This window comes from Streptopelia decaocto (assembly GCF_964273445.1).
Source record: "Streptopelia decaocto genome assembly, chromosome: 14".
In the NCBI taxonomy this organism is placed as follows: domain Eukaryota; kingdom Metazoa; phylum Chordata; class Aves; order Columbiformes; family Columbidae; genus Streptopelia; species Streptopelia decaocto.
In genome coordinates this window covers 8,414,017-8,436,155 of record NC_138669.1, presented here as the reverse complement: position 1 = coordinate 8,436,155, position 22,139 = coordinate 8,414,017, and the positions used below count along the sequence as shown (strand labels likewise).

At 49.7% G+C, this 22,139-nt stretch overlaps 1 protein-coding gene across 1 annotated transcript in view; it reads right to left on the bottom strand.

Moving 5' to 3' along the window:
* Positions 1-20,803, bottom strand: part of LAMA5 (laminin subunit alpha 5) — an 89,333-nt gene extending 68,530 nt beyond the window's left edge. The window contains exons 1-2 of the mRNA XM_082065744.1: positions 20,456-20,803; positions 14,401-14,553 (exon numbers count right to left, since the gene is read on the bottom strand). Of these exons, the coding sequence (XP_081921870.1) occupies positions 14,401-14,553; positions 20,456-20,746 (444 nt within the window). The 5' untranslated portion in view covers positions 20,747-20,803. The remainder of the gene's footprint in view (positions 1-14,400; positions 14,554-20,455) is intronic.
* Between the last annotated feature and the right edge of the window lie 1,336 nt (positions 20,804-22,139).

Below are 22,139 nucleotides of genomic sequence, written 5' to 3'. Positions count from 1 at the left end.
AGATATCCTTGCAAAGAGGAGCCAGAAAACCCCCAGTCTTTTCTGCAGTTTCAACCATGAGAACGCAAGAGCATAAGCACTTTCCAGGACTTCACAGTGCCCTTATTCTGATGGTTCAAAAGAAGGACGAGGCAGGGACAAGGGCACAGAGAGCAGAGACAAGACCACACAGACACTTGACTGCAACCTTCAGGCCAGTTTTCAGCCTCTTTCCATAAGCCAACATCCATTTGAGAAACCTACACAAACATGCTGCAAATCCTACTGCCTCGGACCCTAAAAAAACCAAATTGTCCTGCAGAAACCCCAACTGCCCAGCAATTTGGAAAAACCCAACTGTCCTACAGGTGCTTCTTGCTGCTCTCAGCCTTGCCCATTGCTGTAGGCCACACAGCATCACTGCAGGGCAAACAGGCATTTACAGCTTACTCAGCCCCTCCTGCTTCCCTGCTCCCACTGCCCAGCCCAGGGAAGGAACAGAGATAAGGGGAGTGCTACAGAAAACACCAGGGCTTAAGAAAGCCATGATTTAGTGCAGATAAAAGGTCTGGGCGTGTAAGCACACACCACTGAAAGAAAGACCACTGCTGAAAGAAGAAAGGGCATGTGCGATGGCAGGCGTCCAGGGTGGGGGCACAGCACAGGTATGTCATTTACTGGGGAGGTTATAAACAAGGTTTTAAGCAATAGCTGTACTGTCATTCTCACAGCACCACAGCCTGATGAAATATGTCCAACTGGACATATTTCATGGAAGTGTTACCCTGCAGATGGCTCGTGGATGTCAGAGCAGCCCAGCAAGTGCAGAGAGGGGCCCCACAGCTCAAGTGAGCACCCAGCTCCTCTGCCCCACAGCCTGGGGTAACCACTCGAGCGTTTCGGGCAAAAAGCAGCAAAGAGGGAAGCAAACCCATGTGGGTCTTGCCTGCAGGACCCATCCACCCTCCCTGGAAGCAGACCTGCTCTGCTGGGCAGGCTGCAGCCCCTGCCTGCACCCCGGTTTGGGCGAGCAGCACATGCTGGAGAAGGCTGGATTTCCAGCTGCATTTCTCAGCGCCCGAGGCCCATATCTGCCCTTTGTTCACATTAAAGGTAACACACAACTGACTCGGGGTTTCTTTGTGTAGCCCGATCACCTCCAGGGAACAGTTTTCAGTCCTTGTGCTGGTGGTGTGAATTTAAGCCACACTCCAGATCATGAGCACGGTATTAGAACTTGGGTGCTGAGCTGGAGGAAAAATAGCACTGGTGTAAAACAAGAGGGTGTAGAGCAGCATCCTCTTCTGCCTTGGGCTGATGGTGTTAGGAAAACGGCCTCGCCAGAAGCTGCCAGCATACTGTTCTAACAGCTGCACAGACCTGGTACCAAAGTTGTTTGAGGTAACCTGGCTCACTGGCTGAAGAAGGTTGACAGCAAAGTGGTGGGGGAAGAAAATAAGAAATTAACTAGATAGAAAAATCACATCTCGAAACAACACAGGATGTGCTGTCTCAAGCAGCAATTCCACCTCTGCACCAAGCTCAGAGAGCCTGCTAGAAACGAACCTGCAACAACTGGGGCTCTGCAAAGCCCAAACCAGCTCCAGTCTCCTACCCAGTAAATCTGAACTAAGCATTTCAGCTGCCAGCCCCAGGGATAACATAAGCCAGGAATAATATTTCAGTGTAGCCCTTACTCCAAGCACACAATTCCCCATGCTCCTTAATAAGGCATATTAATTTTTCACACTGTTAAGGGGAAAGCAAACAACTTAGACATTTCTGTTCCTACATTAGGCTCTCAAGCACATTTGCTGCATATCTTATCAGCACAGCTCTAGCAGCCTTTCTAAGCTGTTTCAAACTTTGGCCTTCAGAAACCTGGAGAGGGGGATGGAAAAACCCACTATTCATACTTACCAAAGCATAGCACATTTTCAAGAGGGCATTCCTACCATCCAGAGCAAACAAACGTTCCCAACTGTACATTCCATGAGTTACATTACAGCGAGTAATATCAATCCAGGTTCACTGTACAAGACAATTTAAACATTCTTAAGAGTTTCCGGGCCAGTCTGCCATTGAAATGGAGAAGCCAGACAAAAGAATACTTGTCTCTGCTTTAGGTGGCCTGCAGGATGGTTTACACCCAGCGTTTTACAAGCACCACTACGTCAGCTAGGACCCCAAGCTTGTTGGGACGGGCTCTCCAAGGCATGCTACGGGCTGTACAAATCCAGGACCTGCTCCGTGACCAGACATTCTCAGCCCTGCAGTACTAAAAATAAGAAAAATTACTATAAAAGAGCTATAGTAGGACCCTTTTCAGTACTGACAAAGCCATGCTGATTTGCTAAGTTTATTCAGGAAGCCCTTGGCCAAAGCATGGGCTAAAAAAAGAAACACTCAAGTCCCTTTCCATAGGACACAAATGGGATTTTGTGCTTTAGGCACTGGATGAGACTTGAAACAGCTCTGGCTCTTTCTGTGGCCAACAGTGAATTAGACGACTGTGAAGTTCCCAGAACTTTTCAGGGGTCCTGGGCTGGCAATGTAACAATCCCAGCACAACACAGTATGCACACAGGTAAATACTACCTGATCTCTTATGACAAACAGAAGTCAGATCCTTTGTCTTACAGGGCACAGTGGGCACAGCAAGGTGTTTGAGCATCAACACATGCAGAACCCAGGCAAACCACCTCACTGAGTAAAAACTCTCTTGCCCTCTCTATACTGCCTACAAACCCATCAGCCCAGAGCCCTGGACATCTTTGCTTTGGCCATACCAATGATTTAAGACCCGGACACTGCAATTCATTACTTTCCTTGCCACTGTCATTACTGCCTGATTTTTTTTATTTTTTTTTTTTAACAAAAATGCCTTCTGTAGTAACAACAGGGCTTGGGTGTCACCAAGAAGGGCCTCCAGCTACAACACGCTGAATGGAGCAGGGGAAAGCATCTTCTTAAGCACACAACTGAATTCTCCTAGAAAACCCAGGCCTGTCACAAGCTCAGATCTTAGTTCACCTAAAAAAAACTCCAAGACCTGTTTCAACCTTGATCAAGCACAACTTGTATGGCTGTGACACAGCAATTTCCCATCAAAGGGAGGATCTCAGACCCAGCCTGTCCATAGCCCACCCAGCTCTTCTCTTCCCTTGCATTTATGGGATCCAAAAAGAAAAATCCCAATGTCATGCATTTCATTTCCAGAGCAGCAGGAAATCCACCCCAGTCTCATGCCAGCTTCAGCTCTGAGTTTCCCTGGGCCGTCCTTTCAGCAACAAGGAGAACAAAGCAACCTTGGCAACTGGCCACGCTACAAGCAAATATTTCCCCATTCCCTTTAAAGGAGTGGATATCCTGTCGCAAACCTGTGTGCATGGGAGGGGTAAGGAGAGGAAGGAAACAGAAGAGGATGAATTAGCTAAAAATTGGCACAAAGCAAGAGATCTCAGCTTGCCACCAAACGCACTGAAAGGCTTTTCATTTTAAATGACCAGATGCCAAAGACTAATGATTCACACAAACCTCAGGGGAGTCCCAAGCTCTCTGGCACCCAAGAGCAGTATATATCCAAATCCTGCCTTCGTTGGATTTGGAAGAGGATACGGATGCTCCATTTCTGATACCTTATTCCTGCCTGCTTCTGACCGCAGTTCTAGGAGACAGCAAATGTCATTTCCTTTCTGCTCTCCATTCCCTTTCTTACTTCCATCTTGTCCATCCCCAGGGCCAAGTGGTGGTTTTGGAAGGTCCCTTCTGGACCACCATCAGGCAGCAGCTCCAGGTCCCACACAGAGAAAATCTGGCTCCAACATGAAAAGAGTCTCCCTTGCACCACCGTATTAGGTTGCCGTGCCAAACCTAACTGAACCAAGCTTCCAGACATTTCAGCAACATCGCTTTTCTGTAATTCTCCTGCATAGTTCCTGCAAGCCTCGACAACACTGGGTTTAAAGCTCTAGTTGTTAGCAGATTTCAACAAAGCCAAGCCCAACGTGTGCAAGCAGGTTTATTCTTCTAAAAATCTGCGTTAGAGCCACGCGCTATGTTAGCGTTTGTCAGCAAGTTTCCTCACCATGACACTGCCATTCAGAGCCCGGTTAGCCGACCCAACAGCAGCGCATACCAGGGCTGCAGCGGGATTAACATTCCCAATGCCACTAACAGCAGCAGAGATCTGCAGCTACGTTTGTGTGGAAGTTCTCACTGCTGTTCGGACATACAAGGCTCACAAGAACATGAGTTTTGTACTCGTGATCCCCCAAGAGCCCCCTTGTATTTACAGTCCCATTTATAGAGACCTGAAGTAAGCTTATTCCAAGACAGAAGCAATGACTAGTAAAGAAAGGAAAAAACAAGACAAACAAACCAACAACAAAAAAAAACACACACACCATCCTGGAGTCCATCCAAAATCTTCGTGCCCACTAAGTTTGGGTGAATGTAGACTCTGCAAAAGCCTGGACAAGGATTAAGCAACAGCTTTAGCAAACAGCCAGGACAACAGTGAAGTCATGATGAAGCCAGCAATACAGATCGCTGTTTGCAGTCATGAGTTTGTGTTTACAGTTTGCAACTATGTGCAAATACCAGAAAGCCATTCTTTTCCCCTTCCCATCAGGGCTTGGCATCGTGCATTTAACTAGATCCAAGAGATGCCTACAGCAGCATGCCAACTGTTTTTTGGTCACAGGACATGCTCCAATCCACAGCAACAGAAACTTGTGGGAACCCATAAATAGAACTCAGCTGAGCACGTGTGTGAGGGAGAGCTCTGTAACAAAGCAGGCAAAGAAAGAAATGGCAAAGAGCAACTAAATGCACACGTGAAAAATTGTGGCATTTCTCAGAGTTTGGCTGTTTGCTTGTCACTGCATGGCTTAAGCAAACAATCACTGAAAGACTCAGATGTCAAACAGAAGATGCAAAAATTATTCTCAGGCAGAGCACAGCAAGTAGAGCCGAGTCACGCACAAGCTTTGCCAGTAAAACTGCTCCATCAGAGATGCGGTTTTCAGCACACACAGGTACAATGGCAAAATCTATCAAAACTATGCAGATCTTCTAGGATAAGGGCAACTTATTCTAAGGGAAACTGTTCTGACTTCCAGATAACCATGTACACCATGCAACATAGCCAAACACATCTCTGCAACAGGAGCTCAGCTCATGTAACCCTGCTGGCAGTCACAGCTCCTCGAGTTAGATGTGGCTTGGAACAACAGGTATGAAGTATCCCATCACATCCTGGAGACTTGTGTCTCCCATGAACATTGTGTTATTAAAAGGAGGGAAGCACAAGACAAACTACCATGCTAACACCATCCTCCAGGAGCTCCGAACAACAAGCCCTGGCAAGTCTTGCTGCAGCAGCAATTGCTGGCCCCCATTACCTGCACATCCTCTCTGCCAGAGGCTGCCACCCGCAGCAGAGCTGTCAGGAAGGAGCATGTCCCCACACAGCCTTTCCAATGCAGTGTGCACAGGGCCAGGCCGCAGTGCTTGGAGGAAACAGGCACCATCACATCCTGTGCTGCACAAACAGGAGCTGGCACCATCCAGACCCACCTTCCGTTAGCAGTGACCTCGTATTAACAAAGGTCTTTTTTGTAGTCATGCTTGGCAAGTCCTTCTACAGAGCACAAAATAACGTCATTCCCCTCATTCCTGTCAGTCTCTGGTGACCCAGGTAGCCCCAAACCACTGTGCCACCCTCACCTTGTGCAGAGTCACCCATGTGCCACTCTCAAGACCTTGTCGTCCTCCCTGCACCTCCCAGAATGACAAATCCTTGTTCCAGTCCCTCCTCTCTAATCATCCCCTCAACATGCGTCTGGAAACAAACTTGGTTATCAGGTCTATGTGAATAGGTCACATTTCCCTAATTAGCTGCCACCAATCTTGAGTCTACTTATACGCCATTTAGAAAGACTCTTCCATGAGCCTCTCACCTTGTGTTTTCTTACTGGTCTCCCTTTTATTTTCTATCCAACGGGAAGCAGCGCACTATTTATTGTGCTGCTTGGCATCACACATGGGAGGGGAGGTCTGGAATTCGAAGAGCACTGAATCCAGAAAACAGGAAACGGCTGAGGATCAAGGCTGGGCACAGCCCGGAGGCCCGCGTTTATGACTATAATAAAAGGATAAGGCAGAGATGAAAGCAGAGCTGAGCCAGGCTTGGTAAAGCATCAAAAGAAAGGTGCAGGGGGCTAGAACAGGCTTGAAAGAGCAGAGAAGCTGACTAGGCAGATGATCAGAAGTGTATTTACCATCCTCCCTGCCAGCCCAGTGGATCTGAGCCAGGACATCGCTGTGCCAGAGCCGCGAGGGCAAGGACGGCTCCCAGAAACCCGCCCCGGGAAGCAGGAACAGCCCACTTGAGGGGCTTCTCGTCGTGATCAGGACAAGCGTGAAGAACTGAACTGACTGTGCAATGCCACAGGATGAGCCTGTCTCCCTGCCCACGAGGAGCAGGACTGGCAGCACCTCCAGGCTCAGTCTTTGGGTAGGTGCTCAGGGCAGGAGCTCACGGACAGCCAAGCAAGCCCGCAGCCGTGGGGGATGCTGTCACTTGCTGGAGGATGATGATGGACAGAAGAGAAGGGCTGCACAGGGCCAAGCCAAGAGCACTTGATTCAAGAAATAATTTGACTTTGTACTCTTTGGTTTGGTGCTGTGCAGGCTCCAGCACACAGGCTGTGCGCACAAAATGAGGGAGGTAGGTGCAGTTATTCCCCTTTTGGAGATGGGACAAGCCAAAGTGCAGAAGACACAAACCCACCTGCTCAGGTGCCAGAGCAGTAAACCCTCCAGTCCCACTGGGTAGACTGACCTTCGCAAAACACTCCCTGTAACATCTGTCTGAAGTAGGAAAACTCAATTCTCCAGTAAAAAGAGGCCTGACCTAGAGGGTTCTGGTCTGCTTTAACTTGCCTGGTACAACTACAAACAGGCTGGACAAAGCTGACCCCTGGCGCACGTGTATCTGTACACATTCACACCCGATTCAAGGCTCTTGTTTCCCAGCCCAGCCAGGCAGACACTTTCCAGGAGAACAGTAAGAAATTACAAGGCTTGCCTTCCAGCTATTCATTACAAATTAAAGCCTCCCATACAGCTCGCCTGACCTCTCTCCAGCTTGTGCTCCCCCCAAGGCCTTCTCCTAATCTTTGAAGGATCCCAGGGAGCAGAGCAGGAACCGGCAGCCTGGAGGGAAGGGGGAGTTCCACGGCAGGAGACTTCACACCATCAGCCTCCTCGCTTCTCATCATGCCAAAACCCAAAAGTAGGCAACAATATCTATGGAGAAATTACAGTGGAAATCTTACATACACTTTTTAGAAACAGAGTAATTATCCTTTCATCAGTTGTTACCTGGAGCTGTTCTAGGGGGTGGCTGGGGCTTTTTTAACACCTGAATTCTCGCGAGCTGGTTCAGGTCCAGGCAGAGCAAGCACAGCCTCTGGGAAGATTAAGCCATGGAAGCGCAAGGGTCATTTGTACAAGATGCGATGGATGGGCAGAAACACCCTCCTTGGAGACCACAAAAGGTTCCACAACGACAAATGATCTGCCCGGAGCCTCCTGCTCTCACAGGAGCTTTCTGAGTGCTCACAGCCCGCAGACGTGAGGCACCGCAGGTCTGTGGGGAGTCAAACGCTACCAGTGAAATACCAGCTACTCATTGCAGCCCTGGCAAACTGACTTGAAGCAGTACTGGTTCATGACATAAGTAAACGTAACATGCAATTAAAATTCACATGTCATCCACGATTTACCTAAAGTGATATTCTGCATATCTCCTCCTTTACAGCAACCACCAGCCGTAACAAAGAGGAAAGAAACCTCAGCCTTGGCTGCTCTGGATCCTGGAGAAGTGGACTTGGCAAGGCTGTTTGAAAAGGAAAGGATGGGCCTGCTCTCGCTGTCGGAGGAGGCAGATCCCCACTTGATTAACAACCGGGCGCTCCCTTCTGCTCACCTGCGCAGCTCCCGCGCAACCGCTGGAGCCAGGAATCTGAACACAGAAAGGTTGAGAAGGGCCAAGTGAAGGAAAAAATCTCCCCTTATCAGCATCGGAAAAAAAAAAAAAAGCAGCTGCTGGTCTGGGTCAGGGGAACTGCAGCTTTGAAGGAAACAGAACAGCCTTCACAAGCTAAGTTATTTCAAACAATAAAGGAGAAAATGTATTGGGAGAGAAGATCCGTACACCTGGGCTCCGCGCCAGCTCCCGGCGCCGCACGCTCTCACAGTCACACCTTTGCTGCTTCTCCCCGGGAAGCACGACAAATATGCACCCGCTTCCCAAAATACAGCAGCACCCAACAGGGTCCATAGCTAAAGGGCTATTTCAGATCAGGGAGCTAATATTCTAAAGCTTATAAATGGACAAATAGAGATCTTGAACTACTTTTGGAGGATTTTATGGAAATTGCAGAGGATTCCACACAGGAGAAGAGACCATAGCCTTAGCTGTTGAAGGCAAAAAGGATTTCTGCTTAGCCTGCTAAACATGCTTTATTTTTAATACTGCTTTTGCTCCAAAAGCCAGAGAACAATTTGGAGAAAGAATGTCTTTGTCAGAGATTTTACGCCCCAGCCCTTTACTTAAGGTGCAAAAGCTCCCAGTAAATGTCACTAAGCCCTCCTACCCCTTTCCCACAGTGGTGCCTCAGCACAGGGAACACCAAGGAGTCCTTACAGTAAGAGAAATTTAAAATAATAGTAATAATAAAAAAAAATTAAATCTTCACCTATTCTTGAAATGCTCCATAAGAATCACATGCCAGGCAGATAGTGCAGCATGTGGCCCCAAGAGAAGTGGAATTTGTGCATTTGCCACCCATATGTGCAGGAGAAATGGATGGAGAAGACACCCCACCAAGGGGAAGGAAAGGAAGAGACTGGTCTCAGGACCCCCCCTGTGTAGAGCAAGAACAAACAGGATACCTCAGAGGGAAATGTAAGCAGCAGCTACATCACCCAGGGGCAGGTAAGAGCTCTCAGAGCAACTGAAATGAAGGTGCTAAAGAAAGAGGTTTTCAGCTGAAAATTCTTCTCGGATGACCATCACCACATCCCATCCCAATGTCAGGGAAAGCAGCCACTAGGAGAACAGCTCCATTCAAGAATAACCATGAGCTTTCCTTCGGGACTTCATGAGTTTTCTCATCAAGAAGGCTTTTTAAAAATTAATTAAGCCAGGGAATAAACCAGATTCATCTGTGCGCTGAAGGCTTTTGCTGGGGACGGGGGGTAAGCCTCAGCACATCGGTTTGCCAGGTTTTCCTTCCAGCTGCCATTCAGAGCACTCCTGAAGATCTCCACCAGCAGCCTGCAGTACTATCTCAACTAAATTAAAATAAATGAGACGCTAAAAATTATGGTGGAAGAAGATTTCTGAGCACTGTGACATGCAAGGGACTATGCTCTGGTTCAATGGCATTCCTTTAGCACTAGGCCAGGTAGCATTTTCACCCACAGAACCCAGCCCAGATCTACCGAGGATGGGCAGGAATTTCATATTCATTAACAAGAAATCGGTTTGCACAGAAAGGATTGACTTGTTCACGCAAGTCAGGCATTCAGCCACATACCCAGAACCTGCAAGCGCCCTGCACGTCCAACCGTTGTGCAAAGCCGGTCCCAAGGGGCCACGTTTGCAGTGCAAGAGGGAAATGAAATAGGTTTGTGCCCTGGAAATCCACCACAGGAAAACATCCACCTCCTCCTGAGAGAAGTTTCCCACTGAAAGAACAGCAGCCCATTGACTAAGGGCCCAAGTGTGCAGTGTGCGTTGTGCCAATGAACACCTTCAGAGCCAGATTAATTTACGGCACGCATAAGTTCATCAGCTCAACAGAGACCACAAAAAATGGTAACAGTGGCAGATCCCACTGTAATTACCAGAAAATTCAAGAGGTATTTGAGGTTCCTGGTAAGTTATCAATCTACTCCTTTGCCTAGACACATCTTACAGTGACTGCAAAACACACCTTCAGCCTGGTCCAGGAGCTCAGCTCACAATCCTTTTAATTTCCTTTCTATCTTCATAAGTTACCAACGAATGCAGGTGTGGTTTTTTTTTTTTTAAAACAAACCCTAAAGGAGGCTGCACTTTAAGCAGTAACAGCCTGGAGCCCTCCAAAGGAGGTTTCATTTTCTCCCTGGTGGCAGAGGTCAGTGGATGTGGGTATTTCTGGCCAGTGAATGGCGTGCAGGGGAGGCTGCGTGCACTCGGTGCAGCACTGCCGAATTAAATACCTTTAGGGTATAAATCAAAACTCTCTGCAAAGCTCCAGTCTGAAATTCTGCTGTTGTTTAGTGTCAGCAGGACGAGCAGACTCTGGAGATGGGGGATGCTATCCAGCCACCTTCTCACCGCAGTCATTAACCTCGAGCAAGCACTGGCACGAAGCTCCTGCTCTTGCCTGACTGTGAGCATTCCTCCGCACACAGTTTATCCTGAAGCACCAACTCTCCATAAACATCTCTGGGAAGGGCTGGCCCGGGTTCACCTTCATGCAAGGAAGATGTCAAGCACTGGCAGGAAGCCAGCCATTCATGTTTCTTTAAATGTCCTGATTTTTGTCAGCTCTGACTCAAATGACCTTCTTGGAAAAAAAAAAATAAAATAAAATAAAAGAATCTTCCATCACACCCTTTCCTCCCCTCCACCCACTGTGGCACTTAATCACAGCAGGATCACAGGGGACAATTCCCAAGGTGGCCGTGACTCATGGCCTCCTGTCCCTCTGCTCCCTGCGCAGCCCCTTTGCAGCAGACGCGCTTTCCCATTTGCAGCTGGTCTGAAAGAGCTTGGAGCTCAGCAGCAGCAGGGCAGGCTCAGGAGCCTCCGTCACAACACAGCCCTTTGGCCTCCGAGCCAGGTAGAACACGACAGCCAGTTTTGGGGACAAGTCCAGATTGTCCAGCAATGCCACAGCATGCAAGTGTACAGCACCTTCCAATCTGCCACCCTGCAAAGCTGAATCGTGCTTCACCATGCTGCCGCGATGTTGTATTGTGCAGCAAACCCATGCGGTGGCCCAGCCATTCATCCTAAAGTAAAGCTTCAAGCACAAGGTCATGATAAAAAGCAAGCAAGAAAAAAAACATTCCTTCTTCACGCTCTCCACCCCAGCAGCTCCTAAAATTCATTCAGATTCCCTCCTTGAAGCTATTTGCCTTATTTCTGGCTCCCAGGCCTGTGTCTGACATGGGAACCCTCAGCAACTCTTCCTCCCCTCCCAGCTTTTTCCCCCACCAATTCTAGAAAGAAAAGCTTTCTCTTCCCAAGGAGGCAGGAACAGACACGGCACCAGGAGGAGCAATTCAGATCTGGCCCCCCCCAGCAGATAATCAGACACAATCTCTTCCCATGCTGTGGTGGGAGCTCTGATCTGCCTTGCCGATGAAGCTGTTAAGATTAGGCCACTGCTGGCACTAAGATGACATGATGTGAGTGGTTAATATACTCACACCAGCTGGGTGGCCAGCCTGAGCCATTTTTTAACTTATTTGCTGGCTGTGGATGATATTTCTCCTCTTCTTCCCAAAGGATTTTAACATCCCCATGAGAAGAGCAATCTCCCAGCCAGCAAAAGCAAAAACCAACAGGCTGCCTAATTAACTGCCCCTCTCCCACTTGCCACAGCCTTGCCAAATGCTGGAGAAACCTGATTCCAGCTGGTAATTAAGCACTTATGGCTGGAGAGGGACTAAGACAGCAGGGAAGCACAGCGGTGAAGGGAGGGCTGACACCACCACTCCCTGTGCCAGCCCTGGCCAAAGCACCATGTCATCGGTGCTCCAGGCACTCGCCATCCCTCAAAGGCACAGAAGCTTTTGGTGGCCGCCAGTCCCTTAAATTAAATCTTAATTGGCCCAAGAGCTCCCTAGGGGGTTACACAGAGCAAGGAGAGCCCTTGTTTGCCAGCCAAAAAAAGCCCTGCTCCCAGACAAGCCTTTGAGGGTGTTACCTGCACTGTTTCACAAGCATCCAAGGAATTTGCAAAGCCTGGCTGCCAGGTACACAGACCTGATCCTGCGCTCACCCTGCAGACCCCGCTGGGTCCTACCAATTCCACTTTTTATCTTCCATCCTTTCACCCAACCTCAACTTCAAAAGGAGGAAATTAGTGATTCCGTAACATTGCACGTTGTTTCTATTGCCTGACCTACCAAAACAAAGGAGGGAAAAGCAAAGAACTGACTCTCACCAGGAGCATAAACAGGTTATTACAGCAATTATATACAATAAGGGCATGTATAAAGAGGAAGCCATTAAAAAATGGGCTGAAGCTTCAGGTCTGTGCTTTTGTTGAGACCAGCTGGGCAGCCACTTACTTCGCAATGGCAGGAGGGAGGCAGAGGGCTCGGTTATTCCAGAGAAACTCCCCACCACGTGAGGCAACCGCAAAACCAGCACCACGCACGCAAGTCCTGCTACCAACTGTGCAGAAGCGATGGTGTGATCCCACCCCCAGGGTACCCAGAGCAAACACAGAGCCTTGGGAGGGCAGGAGAGAGAAGGTAAACTTACACCACTCAGTTTTAGCACTATTGCAGGTCCCCCCAATTATTCCAGTCTCAAGCTCCCAGCTCTAGAGGCTGCAAATCCCCAGGTGAGCCAAACGCAGCAGCTTGCGAACACACAGCATGGCTGGGTCAGCCCTGGCCTGCAGCCAGGAAGTTGCCACAGAGAATGACAAAGAGGAGGACAAGCTCCCAAGGAAAGCTGGTCTTTGAAAATCCCTTTCCAGACAAGCAGTGAGCAATCAGAAAGCTGCACTGCAGGCTGGCCCTTGGTCGGAGGAGGGAGTGCAAGCCATCCACCCGCCCACCCAGCGCACCCCTGCCAGCTGGGAGGTTTCTAAGAGATGCAGCAGATGCCACCTACGCCAGCTAAAGGGATCAGCACACTGTGTGCGGTGGCGGGAGGCTTTGCCCACACAGCTATTGTGCGATGCACGCTGTGCCCCGGGCGTCAGGAGGCATTTTGCTGGTGCTGTGTATAGCACAGCTTTAGATAGCCGACTCTCATGGGAGAGAACAAATCTGTGGAGGGTGTCTGAGATGCTCCAAGCTGAGTGCTGCAGCAGGGCAAGGAGCGGATCAGAGACAATCCCGGGGACTGAAGTCGTGTTTGAGGCATCTAATAGAAGGGTATTCTCATTTACACATCCCACGTATCTACAGCTGTAAACTTGGAGTCGAATGCCTTACAAATAACAGTAACAAACAAGACTTTACCCCGCCAGAGAGGGTGAAAAAGCCACTTGCAAGGTCAGTGCAAAGCTGCAGTGCTTGAGAAGGCTCAAAATCACTGCAATCAGTGCAAACTCCCAAATAAAGGGGCAACGCACTCCGCCTCCGAAGGGCTGGCTGAGCAATCGAAAATCACGGCAACCACGTTCCCTCTGCGAGAGGTGACCTGTCCACAGCTGCACAACTGCCCCATCCCACAGACCTTCCAGCCAAGGAGGACCCAAACTCGGCCTCCGGTGCCACAGAGTGGGCAGCAGAGCTCGGGGAAGTGCAGCAGATGAGGTGAAAGCTCATCCCTACCTGATTATGGGGACATTTCAGTAGTTAACTGCTCAACTGTCAGAGCACTGAGCAAGTACCCCGAATCCTGAATTACAGCTGGGGCTGCTCAGCATAGCAGAGCACCTTGTCCACCCCCTGCCACGGTCCCAGGACTGAGGAGTTCCCCCATCCAACAGCCCCACATCCCACAGCCCTTCAAGTCTCTGGCTTATAACACCTTCCTGTTTCTGCAGCTTCAGCCAGGACATCTTTTCTGCTGCTTTCGCCCAAGCTGAGGAAAGTCTGAGAGAATAACCCACTTCCAGAGGGATGGTTGTGCGGATGAATAGCAGCAGCAGAGGAGGCGGTGGGGGCTGACAGCCAGCACTATTACAATGTTAATTCCCTTTGACTTGCCAGCATTAGAGACCAAACAGCTATTGTCATTCTTTGTCTTTTATAGGAAGATCTTCAGCATGGAGCTACTGTGTTTAAAGGTACCAGTCAAAGTTTTACAGCACAACCTTAAATTCCTCAGGGCTGTATTTTTGTGTTCTGGGGTGAAGCCTTGCTAACCATCCCCCTTCAGGAGGCAGGTACCTCTTTAGGGGACAGGCACCTGTACAGCGTGGCAGGTCTCTGTGAGTGACTCAACCTTTGGGGAGAGCCTAAATACTTAACAGCAAATAGCCTAGACTGCCATTAGTACTACAAACAGACAAGATGTTTTCCCTTCCACATTTTAACCAGAGCCTTCTGCCCTGCCATTAAACAAGTGGGTTTTGTCCCACCCTTCCAGCAAGGACCACTGAGGATGTTAAAAGCAGAGTCCTTGCCAGCATGGTCTGCAACACAACCAAGAAGGTCTTGGGTTACCTGTCCAAGGTCCAAAGTGACGTTGACCTGGTTGAACTCCAGCCCCCGGGAGAGAGGGGGGCTCTGCCACCAGCGCTCCGTCCCATCGATGGCATTAGTTATGGGGTGGGCCTTGTTGCTGTTTGCAGAGGAGCAGATGTCACAGTACTGGCCCTGTTGGAAAGTACAAAAACAACATTTAACTGTAGCCTGAAGAACATGGCACATCACAGGCAGGTATCACAGCAATTCAGAGCATACAGGGTGTAAGCCTGCTAATGCAAATCAATATGTAAGATTTTTGTTTGCACCAATTCAGAGCATGGATGGAAAGAGAAAAGGCTCAAAACCCCCACAACAACAACTGTGTAGAATTTGGGGTGCTCTAAGAAGCATCCCTTCTGCATTTCAGATACGCAATGAATGCTGGCAAAGGGACACAGACACAAAGAGCTGGTTGCCACATGCAGAAGAGTGGGCAGAGGGAGAAGCCACACTGCAATGAAGAGCGGTAGCTCCTGCTCCAGGGCCACCAGCTCCTCCGCTGGGGCTGCCACTCACCCTGCTGCCCCCAGAGACCCTGACTCCACCATTCAGTCATTCCTATGGACCCAGACTGGCAGCTCTTCCACCCAACTCCCTGCAAGCTGTTTCTTGTCAACCTATTCATGTCACAAGTACAGTCCTTTCAGCTACATTTCCAAGCTTAAAAATCTAGCAGCCAAGTTCCATTTGCTGGTGATGCTGCAATGCAAGGCCAGAAAGGAACAGTCTCTGGCCAGGGACGTAGCTGCAATCGCTTTTCTGCCTTGCTTTTGTGGTGCGGGTGGCTTTGTCAGCTCCATGGACATGCTGCCAGAGAAAACAGCTCTGCAACCTTAACAGCACCTCCTGAGAAGGATCAGACAAAGACCTGAGCTCTTAGGGACGTTCTTTCTTTCTTTCTCATTTAATGCACAAATTAATCTGGCCCACTCTTAAGGAAACCTGCAAATAGCCCTGAAAACTGGCAAGTTTTTTGTTTTGTGGAGCCACTGTTCTGTCAGCTAAATTGCTGCCACAAACAGCCTAGAAGGGAACTCTGTTACAGGCAGTTTTCCTTTTAAAAGTGCAGTTACCCCCAGGCAAGCAAGCTGCCCTTGCCTGTCCCAGCTGCCACCAGCTTCACTATTGCACCAGGTACATGATCTCAGGACAAGACACTCTCCTTCCTGCTTATTCCATCTGCAGCCCTACAAGAGCTGAGGCAAGACTGAGCCACCGCAGGGCGTGTGATTTTCCAGATGCCACCAACTCTGGAGGACTCTCAGTGCAAAGGAAATGGAGATTTCACAGCATTATTCCCCACAGCCATGTGCTGTGTTATTTGCAAGTAATTACGCAATGCAAATTGTCCGGAACAAGCACACCTTTTAATTACCTCCTCCAGAAATATGAAAATAGCAGATGGGCAAGCACAAGGCCAAAGAGAAGGGAAACCATCCAGGTAACCCTGATGCCCGTGCAGGGAGCTCAGGCTGTATGGAGAGGTCAGGACAAGGCTCGTTGGAACATGTGGAGGGAGAGCAGACCAGATAAAACTGACCCAGCTCTTCAGCTCAAACCTTTAATGGGAGGGAACCGGTGCAACAGGTTGTGTGGAAACCTCCGCTGCACAATACACAACACTGAGGGGAGGGAGAAGTGAGGCAAGCTTTACAAAATGTGGATATGTAACCAAAAAAATTGAAGTGTTTTCATATTTTAAATTCTTGCCACAGATGTGAAAAACCATTTTGAACCCAAAGCTCACACTGATGGGCAACAGTCAAGTCAAGTTTAGTAAGAGGAGACTAAAAATCAGGATCAGCTGCTCCACATTTGTAATGCTGCTGTTATTCCCCCACTGCTGTGCAGCCAGCCTGTGTTAGCTGCCAACGGGCCAGTAACACATCAACTAAATTTGCTGTTAAAAGTGCGATTAGCCCCTCTGATACACCAGTTACTTGTTAGTTGTTTCATCAGAGCTGGACCTAAACCTGACGAGAATAATTTCCAGCTTTTCCTATTTTAGAGAAACTCAGGCTCCTGCTCAGTGTATCAGGTCTCTACAGGCAAAAGAAAAGTTCTGACACCAGCAGAGGATTTTAATTAAAACGCAATTGTGAGCTTAGCAGAGACAGCAGGCTGCCAGAGCTAGAGAGGCGTGGACATCACCAAGGTTTGCTAAAGAAAGAACTTCAGCAATGCAAGAAGTTGCGCAGCTTAGAGCACATAAAACTGCCACTATCAGAGCAAACTGCAGAGAGATAAGGAGGGGGTTTGAATGGAGGGCAGCTTCCAGAGACCTGCAAGGCCTGATCCTGTTCCCGCTCACATCAATGGGAACTTAGAAGTCTCCTCTGAGCATAAAGCCCAGCCTGGCACCCCGCTGGCAAGGCCTGCCTGGGGGAAAGCAGATGGCTTTGTCCCGGTTTAACTGGCCCTGCCGTGACTCAACCTCAGCTACCCTCACCTAATTTATCAGAAAACCACAGGGAGCGTGACCCAGCCCGGACCACTGGGGATGAGGTAAAAAGAGCAGGAAATGGGGGGCAAAAAGTAATATTTCAGCCAAGGGGGGTGCATGCTTGCAGGCTGTTACTCAGGCTGTCCTCACAGATCGAGTCACTGTTCACACTGTCTCACCAGGTGTCTTTTCTGCAACTTGTTCTAAAAGCTACAGGTCTTCAATTGCAGTTAAACCACTGAAGTCCAACGCTATCATATATGTAAACACAGAAGAGAGATATATAACACCAAACGTCACCCAAACGGCAGAGAGCCCCAGGCTGAACCAGGTGCCCTTCGCCAGGCAGCACCATGCACAAGAGACACGGGATGGAGAAACACCAGGGCAGGCGGTCACTGCCCACTGCAGGACACCAAAAGAGAACGTCACTTAATTCAGAGACAGTCGGGTATCAAACAGCTTCAGACTCAGATGTTACCAACACCTGGAAGAGCAAGAGGACAAGACCTGCAATAAGCACCAACACTGCTCAAGTGGAGCTCAGCGCTGCAGTTCAATGCGCAAACAAAGCAAAAGCAGCGCTGATTTAAAATCAGTGACGTTTGCTGCACATTTTTAAATTCTAAGCTCTATAATTGCTTCGATTAATGCTAGTAACTTCCCTTATTGTTGTACTACTAACCTACCAAAATAATCACCTACAACCCTGCCTGGCTCTGGGGGCCGTGTACAGCCCCCCCCAGCTTTGCCACGTCTCTGGAACTGCCCCCATGCAGCTGATGGGATGGGGAACATAAGCACAGGGCTGTGCCTTTGCAAAGCTGGCAGGCTTGGAAGACAGATAGCTACGAGCATCTTCAGTAAACCTTGATCAGAAAAATCAACCTATCTCTCTTTTGCCTCATCTTCAAGACATTATCATTAAGGTAGGATTGCCCGTGCTGATTAGCGAGTGGGAGAGGAGAAGCAAACCTCCCATGGCGGGTCCCTTTCAGCACACCTCAGCATCACATCCTCACAGACTGAAAAGCGCACTCCCCCCCCCCAGTTAGAAATGCTATGTTCTGCCAAAGAACCCTGAATAAAGCAAAGGAAAGTCCTTGAAAAGGTTTAGAGTCTTCCCAAAGACACTGCAAGTGTCTTTAGGGCAGCGTTATTTCAGAAACTTTAACAATTATCAACATTTTAGGACTAGCATGTTTCAAACTCAATGAACTCCCTTTCCTGAGCATTTTCTACAATGTCAAACACAAACAAGAAGGAAACTGACTGAACTCATTGACTAAATTATTGTATTAATGTTTACGCTAGGTCTTTAGTCCAGCAAACATCCCTTTCACCACCACAGCATGTGGAAATCCCTTGGAGGGTCCCAAGGTGCATTCTGCCCAAATTCCTGACCGAAACCCCTTCGCGAGCAGCACCGAGCAGGTGACAAAGGAAGGGACTCTGGTGGGACACGCATGTGGAGTTCATTATTGTCACTTCAGTCTGCTCAAATTGAACACTTCCCTCCCACCTCCCTCATTGCTTTAGTCACCAGGTGGTGCCAAAACTCCTAAAGGCGATGAATTGGGAACTCTGACCTCAACTCTGATGCCTCCCGTTTCCTCTCCTCTCTTTTAGGTGCTGCCTGTGGCCATGGAAAGGAGCCACGGCAAAAGGATTTTTCTAAGGCTTTCAGACTGACCGAAGACCACTGGCCTGGGAAGAGGTGCTCAGATCAAAGGGACCGCGTGCCAGAGCTGTGGAGGGGACGGGAGGGGGTTGCGGCAGGAATCAGCACTTGAGGGGCCCTGTTCGGCTCACCCCGAGGTGCCAACACGGGGCTGCACCTGAAGGATGAGTTACAACTGTCCCCAAAGCCAGTACAGCCCAAAGGGTTTATTTTAGTCACCAGCATCCCCAGTGCAGCGTGCCATGCTGGACTAGCAGCGTGGCCAGAGCACGGGTGGACAGGTGGAGAGCAATTAATGCATACGCACATCTGCCAGCTTCTCCAGTCTTATCCTCCCGGTTCTGCTTGGCAGATCATTCTCATTGGTTTGCAAGTGCACAGAGGAGCAGTTCTTTACCCTTCCTCACTACCTTTGCCTCGCTGTAGGCACCATTACTACATCTAGTTCCCTATAAGTTTCCCACTACTAGTATTTACTTAAAGCAAAGCTTCTTCAAGTTACATTATTTTACAACGCAGCAAAAAGACACAGATCACTTCAAAGGTGGCAAAACTCAGAGGATGAATCATCAGCTTTTAGCCATCCACTAACATCTTCAACAATTTGTACAACAAACAGAGCAAAATTCCATGTCATAACCGCACAATAGCCAGAAAATTCCTGGTACAGCACTAACTCGGGAGAATGCAGCCAGAATGACAAAAATGTTTCAGAGATCATCTCATAACAAAGCCATCCCTACCAAAAGGCCACAAGGAAGGCTCGATCCAAGAAACTGCCAGTTTTCCCTTGCTCTTCCTACTGTTACCTACAAGGAGGGCAACCCTATTGCTCCATTACAACAGGTGAATGCACTGCGAACCTCAGAAGCAACAAGCAGAAAACGCTGGCGAGCAGCAGCTGGTGGCTCTGTGTTTGCAAAGCATTTCAAATCAGAGCTGAGGGGGGCAGCAGGTCTGGAGCTCCTGCAACTAAAACTAGTGTTTTACAAGCCTGTTTACAACTGTTCTTTCCTCTTTTCAAGAGGACAGTATCTATTAAACTGCACAGCAGTTCTTACCATCTACGTTCCTGGCTACAGGCTCTTTCTGGTCCACTTAAAATGGAAACCCTGAAGTAAATCACCTGACATTCGCTTGTAAAATTCACTCTCTTAACTTTCTCTGTTCATCCTAATGTCCCACTAAACACAGAGGGAATGGCAGAGTTAAGACCCATAAAGGTAAATATTATCATATTTATGATACGTTGAGTCTCTGGCAGAGGAATTTAGGAGCTGGCTTGCCCAGGATTTTATCAACATAAAGAACCAAAGACTTTAAAAATAATGCCACATGAACTCAGCAAGGAGCGTTTCATACGTGCAACTTGTGGCAAAGCTGGGAGAGAAAGAACACGTGCATCTCACGGCCCCGCTGCGCCGGGGGTTCGGATGGGCTTCCAGCTCTGCTGCACAGGCCTGGGCAGGGGAGGGTGCCCAGGGGACCACCCCAGTGCCCTTTGCCCCCTCCCAGAGCACCCACCATGAACCCACCAGCCAGTTGATGGACACCAGCTCTGAACAAGGTCTGGCTGCAGTGGCCGGGCAAGGGGAGATGCGTGGGAAAACACCAGTGGTAGTGGAGGCCGTGGGGCCCCGCATGCCGCTTCCTCACCCATCCCCAAGCTGTCCCCCTCTTTGCTGCAGCATCCACCCTTCCCAGCCCCCGGTGAGACCGAGCTCTGCCCCTTTTCGCACCGACGGCTGAAAAACAGGGGTGGGACAAGGGAGCGATGGCCGGGGGAGTACAAAGCGGGGCTCGGACCCGTCCGCACACCCCCGGTCGGAAGCCGGCTTTGCCACCCCAGCGAGACTCCGCAAACTGCGCGGGTGCGTGTATGTTCCCCCCCCCGGCACCGGCCGTACCTGGATGGTCTGGTTGGGGTCCCCCCCCGCCACCGGCCCCCCGACCAGCTTGCAGTAGAGATCCTCCACGGCGCGGCGGCTGCCGGCGCCCGCCGCCTCCTCGCCGCAGGTGGCGGTGGCGGAGATGCGGGTGCCCTCGGCCAGGTTGAAGTAGGGCGGGTGGAGGCTGTGCCCGTTCACATCGCTGGGGAAGGAGGCGGGCGGGCGGGCGGCAGCGGCGGGCAAGGCGGGCAAAGCCAGCAGCAGCAGCCCCAGCAGCCGCGCACCGCCCCGCTCCGCCGCCCTCGCCATGTTCACCGAGGCTGCCCGAGCGGCGGGACCGGGCAGCGGCACCGGGATCACCGGGTCCCCTCGACACTGCGCCCCGCGCCGCCGCGCCCGCGCTACTTCAGCCCCGGCGGCGGGGAGGGGCCGCCCGCCCCATGCGCGGCCCCGCCGCCCTTAACCCTTTCGCTCAGTGCCGGAGCTCTCTGCCCCCCGCTTCAGCCCTAGCCTTGCGGGAGGAGAGGCCAAGTGGGGTGAAGTGATTGCCCCCCCTCCCCCCCCCCGCCCCAAATAAAAGTGGGGACAGGATCCTCAGGGAAACAATGTGCCTATTGTATCGGCGGGGCTGCGTGTCCTCCGTCGCGCTCACTGGTATTTTAGTACGTTAAACTCCATTAACCGATAGATCGGTTTATCTCCTGGAAAAGTTCTATTACTCATTAACAAAACACTCTGCAAAATCCAGTTTGCGTTCCTCGGGGTATGGTGTTGGCTCTCATTAAATTTGGACATTGAAAATCTGCTTCCACTTTCCCCAGCAAAGCTGGCTTTCCGGTTAGGCTCTGCTCTCTCTGCTAAGATGGGAAGAAGCAGCTGAGTGATAACCCAACCTTCTCCCATCCCTCCTCTACCTACAGACAGCCCTGCCATGGTGTGACTTGCAAGGACACACACACTGTCAGCTCTTTACATACTACTGGGGGGAAGACAATCTACAGACAAGAAACTGAACGTATTACAAGAAATTATATGTAACAATACATAAATAAAGTTATCAAAATACTGCTTTTATTTTCCAGCACAGACTTTTTTAAAATCCAAGAACTGAACAATACACACATAATGTTGTGCCGGATCTGGCCAATACTGTTTCTTTAAACTAAGAAGATACAGAGCAGACCAACAGAGATCAGATCTGGACTCCATACAGCTGGATCACTACGGTATTTGAACCCCACAGGAAGCAAAACAAGCTCACAAGCGTGTCCAGGTCTTTACAGGCTGCTGCTGGGCATTTGCTTGTTGCCTCACATCATCCTCTTTGTTTCTCTTTCGTGGACAGCCTAGCAGGAACCAGCCTTGTCTTAAATAAGAAAAAAAAACAAGAAAAAAAAAAAAAAACAACCACCAAACCAACCACTGTAATGTGTGTAGTTCAAATACAAAGCTTCACAGACTGCATTCAAATATGGCACGTACCTAGCAGGCTATGCAATTGCACTCACTTCAGCACTTTCAAGGGCCTTTGAAAGATCCGTTTTACTGTATCTAAAGCACTGTATGTGGCCTGTCCCATCGTGATATATTGTGATTCCCGTACAGGAACAGCGTGCCCAGTGCCGCAGCCAGTCGGACACTCGCAGCACCCCGGCTGGGTGCTGCTTGGTGGGTCCCAACACCAGGAGGTGACGTGAACCGC